At 58.6% G+C, this 6413-nt stretch overlaps 1 protein-coding gene across 1 annotated transcript; it reads right to left on the reverse strand.

Annotated features, from left to right (window-relative positions):
- Nucleotides 1-224: 224 nt before the first annotated feature.
- On the reverse strand, nt 225-1705 carry PABPC1L2B (poly(A) binding protein cytoplasmic 1 like 2B). Its single transcript, XM_058658732.1, has one exon. The coding sequence runs from the start codon at nt 932-934 to the stop codon at nt 332-334; it is 603 nt and encodes a 200-aa protein (XP_058514715.1). The 5' UTR covers nt 935-1705; the 3' UTR covers nt 225-331.
- Between the last annotated feature and the right edge of the window lie 4708 nt (nt 1706-6413).

Below are 6413 nucleotides of genomic sequence, written 5' to 3' on the forward strand. Positions count from 1 at the left end.
GGAGCAAGGGAGAATGAGAGGGAGGTAAAGGGAGGAAAGGGAAGCCATGGGGAGGTAGAGGGAGAGAGGGAACTGGAAGAGCAGAAGGGGGTTGAGGGAGGAAGGAATGGAGGGAGGGAGGGAGAGGAAGAGGAGAGAGAGAGAAGAGAGAAGAGAGAAGAGAGTAGAGAGAAGAGAGAAGAGAGAAGAGAGAAGAGAGAGACCTGCACTCCCAATACAATACACTGCTGGTGGGTTGGGCTGGGGGGGGTGGGGCTGGGGAGGTGCGGGGGTCTGTAAACCGGGTGGAAGCCAAGATTTGGCTCTGCTGGCTGGATGCTCCTGGATGTGTTCATCGCAAGGTGGCCTCCTCGTCGGTGTCTTCCTCGAAATCCTTGACGTCAGCACTGGTAGACTGCCTGGCCCAGGCTCCCCTTTCAGCCTCTCGCTCCTTATGGGACTTGAATCTGCCCACGAAGATTTTGCGGTAATTGAGGAACATGCCATTCATCGCATCTATGGCCCTCTCGGCTGACTCCTGCTTCTGGAAGTGCACGAACCCATAGCCCTTGGGCCCCTTTTCGTCGCAGGCCACTTTGCAGGACAGGATGTTGCCAAAGGCTGAGAAAATGTTGTACAGCGCCTTGTTGTCGATGGTCTTGCCCAGGTTCTTGATGAAGACGTTGCCCACCCCGCTTTTGCGGAGCGAGGGGTCCCTCTGGGACCACATGATGCGAACCGGCCTGCCCTTGATCACATCGAAATTCAGGGTCTCGAGGGCCCGCTTTGCGTCCACCGGTTGCTGGTAGTTGACATATGCGTAGCCCAGGGAGCGGCGGGTGATCTTGTCCCTGCAGATGCGGATGGAGAGGATGGGCCCGGCTGGGCTGAACTTCTCGTAGAGCATTGCCTCAGTCACTTCGGGGTGCAGGTCGCCCACGTACAGCGAGGCCATGGGAAAGTCTGGGTTCCCCTCGGGACCCCCGCCCGGCTCGGCATTCGCATCTGCATCCACGACAGCGGCCGCCGCCGCAGCAGCCGCCGCCGCCACGGCCGCCGCCACCTCCTCGTCCGCATCCGCATCCGCCTCTCCCAGGGGGGGCGCCGCAGCCTCCGCTGCTGCGGCGGCGGCTTCGGCCGCGCTGGCCTCCGCCGCCGCCACCCGGGCGGCCTCCGCCTCCTCCTCCGCCAGGGCGGCCGCCGCCTCCCCCAGGGTGGCCGCCGCCTCCTCTACTGAGGCCTCAGCCTCCACCTCAGCCTCCACCTCGGCTTCCGCCTCCGCCACGGAGGCCTCCGCCACCGCCTCTGCCACGGTCGCCGCCGCAGCCTCCGCTGCCGCCGCCGCCGCTGCCGCCGCCGCCGCCGCCGCCGCCGCCGCCACTGTCGCCGCTGTCGCCACGATCGCCGGTGCCGCCGGGCCGCTGCCGCGACCTCCCTTCCCGCGAGCTGGGGTGGCCGGGGAGGAGGCGGGGAGGCGGGGGAGGGCACGAGGGCCGGGAGGTGCCGGGCCCGGGCCGGGGGCGCGAGCGGGGGCTGGGGCTGGGGCCCCGCCGAGCCGGCCGAGCTGGCGAGTCCTAGTCACCTGGGATGGCGAGCGCGGCCAGGAGCGCGCCGGTGCGGTCGCCGCAGCCCGCAGCCTGCAGCCTGCTGCTGGTGCCGCCGCTCGGTCGTGGGCTAGCGTGCGGGGCGCGGGCGGGCGCGTGTGGTGGGGGGCGGGGGGTGTTGGCGTCTGTGGTCCGGGCAGCTGGGAAGGCTTCTGTCTCTTTGGTTCCCCCTGTGGCTGCTGCGGGGCTGCGGGGCTGCGGGCGGTGGGAGGGGGCGGGAGCCAGGAACGCGAGGCCGCGGGTGGGGGTGAACTGGGGGTGGCGGTGGGCGTGCTCAGCTTCCCCGGTCGCCGGCACGGTTATGGAAAGGACGCCAGGGGAAGGACTCCGTTGTGGACGCGGGGAATGTGGGGTCCACCGGCCTGGGGTGGTGGGGACAGGGGAGGGGGGCGGGGATGGGGGGGACATCCTGTCCCCCCCGTGGCCCCATAATGGAATGTCTCAATGATTCCATCAAGTGCCTTGCGAGCCGGTGTGCAGTGGCCTTAAGAATAAGATTGCCTGGCCTAGACAAAAAGCCAAGAATCATAGTTTGGGCACATTCGGGGGTTCCTGGCAGGTAGCACACTCCCCAGCGTCACCCAACAGCAGGAGCACCACCCAGCAAGGAACTCCCAGTCTGAGGCTCCCGAGCTTCCCACCCATTTTCTGAAGGAGTGGGTGGACGAAGAGGAGGAGAGAGGAGACAGACACAAGGGACAGAGAGAGGAGAGCGAGAGGAGAGAGAAGAGATAAATGAGAGAGAGAGGAGAGCGAGAGGAGAGAGAAGAGATAAATGAGAGAGAGAGGGAGAGAGAGAGAGGAGGGAAAGGGGGGGAGAGAAGACAGGGAGAGAGATGGGAGAGATAGAGGAGAGGAAAGAGAGCAGAGAGAGAGGAAGAGATAAGAGAGAGGAGAAAGACAGGGAGGAGAGAGACAGAAGACAGAGAGGGGAGAGAGGGGAGAGGCAGAGGAGAGAACAGAGGAGGGGGGAGAGAGACAAGCGAGAGGAAGGAGATAGGAGAGAAAAGAGAGGGGGACAAAAGGACAGGAGACAGGGAGGAGAGAGAGAGAGAGAGAGGAGACAGAGAAGAGAGAGAGGAGAGAGTGGGGAGGAGAGATACAGCGTTTCAGAGAGTGCTATCCTCTTTCCCAGCGCTAGCCCCTCCTTCACATCACAGGGAAACCAGAAGCAATAGGCCTAGCCACAGATACTTACGGAGCAAGTGTCTGAGAGCCGGCAGGACATGAGCTGGTTTTGCCTTTGTCCCTAGGGCTAGAAACCCTTCCACCTCCAGGCTGTGGCAAGATCACACATCTGCACCCTCAGACCGGACAGTCGGAGGCAGGAGAGTCAAGGTCAGCTGCCCTCGAGGGTAGAGTGAGGGAAGCCCAGCCGAAGACTGAGACCAGGCCCTGGTCTGAAGCCAGGCGCCATTTTACTCTTGGCGCTGCCCTCAGGGTGCTGAGGTCCCCAGCACCATGAAATGGTGTCTTTGTGTTCAGAAGAAAAACAGACACAAAACCTGGAATCTCTCTACCATGACCTTCCTGGTCCCAGTTCCCCAGCGTAGGTCACGGAAGGTACACCACGTCCCTCGCCCTGGGGCCTAAGACTCACGTAATAGCATATGGCAGAGGTGTGTGCTGATATGTTTTGGTGTGAGAGACAGATGAGTGAGCAGTATTCGATGGCGGGTGCAGAGAACTCTCACAAGGCTAAATGCCAAAGGGGCGCGTACCTGAGCATCCAGCAGAGTGGACTGTAATGGAAGAGGCTGGAGTTTCACCTCCTCCAGGCAAGACGGCCTGGCACTCACCCTTCCTACTAGGACTCAAGCAAGGCCACTGAAGATGGACTTCCCCGAAGTAGGCGCTGGAAGATGAGTGACAGTCCTGCGTGTGACTAGGTAGGAGGAATGGCACTCAAGCCCCTGGGCAGGATGGCACATGCAAGGCTACTTGTAGTGATGCCTACTCAGCTGGCGTGGACAGAGCTCACGGTCTCCACAAACGCTGGGTGGAAAAATGGGGCTGGAAGGTGTGGGGCCCTGGGTTACAGGCACCGCTCGGCATGCTCCAGGAGGGAAGCCGCATTGGAGCTTTAGGGATTACATACACATTCGCTATCAGCGTGCAGGCATGTGATCCACCAGCTTAGGAAGGCTACCCAGGAACCTTCAGGACAAAAGGAAGAAAGTCAGCTGTGACCAGCTCAGAGACTCAGAACAGCCCTGCCTCGAGTGCCCTGAAGTAGGAGGGAAAGAGGGTCCCCCTCCGTATGCCAGCGAGGTCATTTACAGAAATCATGGGCAAAGTGTGGTGCCCTCCACCCCTAGGGTCTCTTCACTCCAGTTCAGGCTGCCCTGGGAGGTACCAGTATTGTCAGCAGAGGGCTTTCGGTGCCGCATGATTGGACTGTGGTGACTGTCTATGCGATTTCATACGCCTGCTGGCTTCTTTGCCCTCCCAGTCCCAACCACCTTGGCGGGAAAGTAACACTGTTTCCTGTGGCAGCCATGTTGGCTGCACATGGGAAGTCACAGTCATGTCCTTAAACAACAGTGAACCCGAGGCAGTGACAGGCGAGGTGGGGTGCGAGGCAGAGAGAACATTCCATCGCTGGCTGGAAACCGTGCTCAGGCAGCCGAGAAGCAGACACACTCAGTGTCTCGTCAGCTCCCAGAGTCCTTCTCCACGCCCCCAGGCAAATCTAGTGCCCACAAACCAAGGGACGAAGAACGAGGAAAAGCCTGGTGTTCGGCCTGTGCCTGGTTGCAGTGAGCACCGTCACCACTCTTAGGAGCCTTCTCCTGGGGAGCTCGGTGGCTTCCAGGCAGGGAAAGACAGCTCTGCTTGCCTCTTCCAGGCGACTGTCCAGGAGGCTGCTGAGAAAGCAGAGGCCAAGGGGGAAGCTCTGATTCCTGAGGCAATGCTATGAAGAACATCTCTTTCTAGCGGACAGAATTGGCAAGGGAGGCTTGTGGGCACCCAAGTGCAAGATCTCTCCTGGCTTTATCTGCCAGTCCAGAGAGCCAGCAGAAACCTGTGACAGTCCCACACAAAGAGGCTTCAGGATGTCCTGTTTGGGCCAGCTAACCCCCAAACCTGAAAGCAATCCTTAGAAAGCTGCACTCGCAACAGTGCCAAGGGGACAGCTAAAGTGACAAGGACACAACTGGGGACCGCTCTCCAGGACTTTCTGTGGAGTCTTTCTCAGCAGAGTCCTCATCTGCTTTGCTTGCCAGTGGCCATTCGGTTCCTGGGACCTGCACTAGAATGTGTCCTGAATGCTGCCTGTGGTGACAGAGGCAAAAACCAAGAACCCAGGGAGTGTCAGTGGAAGGAGGATAAGAGGTGTCCTTGGTGGGAGTGCCCCCATGTGTGGAAGGCACCAAACATTTAGGGAGGACTTCCTGTGTTCCACGGACTCTGCTGGCCATCGTGACACAACTTCCCGATGGGGAGGCAGGCAGTGGACACGCCAGGCTGCTGTGAATGATCTCAGGGGAGAAAACGCATGTTTCAGGACATCTTGCCAAGGGTCCCCATGGAGTGCGATGCCGGGGAGATGAAACTTCTATCTGGGGGCAATGGACAAGGCTCCGGTTCTACAAGCAACCAGGGGGAACCGTGCCTGGCAGGGAAACCGCAGCTCCCCTTTGGTGGGGAAAAGGGGGCACTGAGGTGGTGCTGGAGGCAAAAGGATGCAGTATGGCTGGATCCCAGGGTGAGAAGGGAGTAGAGGGAAGGAACAGAGGAAGAAGGGAAGTGCAGTGGGGGTGGGGGGGTGAGAGCCACGGTGAAGGGCTTGGTGCTTATTCAGAGCACTGTGGGGACTCGGATGGAAGAACTGAGATGCCATGATCTGACTTACATTCAGTAATGTCTTTCTGGCTGCTTGCTCTGTGTGGAAAATGTTACAGGTGGGTGGAACACAAAGGAAAGCAGAGACCAGCGAGAAAGTTCTTGCAGTATAGGCCAGTGGAGAGATACAGTGCCTGTCCCAGGCAGGAAATAGCGACTTGCAGAACTGTATCTAGGTTTGCATGCTGTTTTGGAAATAGAAAGAACGGTGCTTGCTGTGAAAGGCAGTCAGTGAATGAACTTGAGAAAGGATCAGCACAACAGGGTTCCCTTGCATGTCATCATCCCAAAGGTGCTTTGAGCAATCACGGGCAGTCGAGGGAGTGCATGGGCAAACCGCGCAGGGTGGAGAAAGACAGTTGGGTGTGTCAGCAGCTCTTATTTGTATGTGCTAAATTTCTGGTGTCTTTTTGTCACAGAAGGGGATGCGCCAGATTACAGAGACAAAGGACCCAGACATGCTTTATAATACAATGTCTCGGAATCGGGCAGGAACACCTCAAGTGAGGTAGGTAGGAAAACATGCAGAGCTGTTCCAGGAGATAGGCTGACATGAGAAGTTGGGCTGAAGAGGACAAGCCAGCAAAAGAGATTGAGAAGGAAAAGGGCTGTGCAGTGTCTTCCCTGTCTCTTCACTGCCTTGCATGTCTAAACCTGCCTTACCTCACTGCCTTTCACGTTCAAACCTACCTTCTCTCCAGACCTGTGTTCCAAACTTGGTGTTTCTGCAAGGCCCTGCAAACTAAAGCCCGATTTCTCTCCAAGGCCTTACCCTCCAAGCCTCCCTTCTCTCCATGACCTTTGATTGTAAACCTGCTTTCTCTGCAGAGTCTCACATCCTTGTATATCCAAACTCACCTTGAATCCAGGACCTTTCCTGCCCAACCTCAAGGTCATCACTCGGGTCCTGCTGTAGTTACACCTGCCTGAGACTTGGATAACAATGGAGCAATAGGGTTTGGGCATCTCTCTCTCTTTTTTTTT

The sequence above is a fragment of the Ochotona princeps genome, chromosome X (genome assembly GCF_030435755.1).
Source record: "Ochotona princeps isolate mOchPri1 chromosome X, mOchPri1.hap1, whole genome shotgun sequence".
NCBI classification, from domain to species: domain Eukaryota; kingdom Metazoa; phylum Chordata; class Mammalia; order Lagomorpha; family Ochotonidae; genus Ochotona; species Ochotona princeps.

Bases quoted from the DNA above. Each gene is read 5' to 3' on its own strand.
- PABPC1L2B (XM_058658732.1), bottom strand. From the start codon at position 934: ATGGCCTCGCTGTACGTGGGCGACCTGCACCCCGAAGTGACTGAGGCA.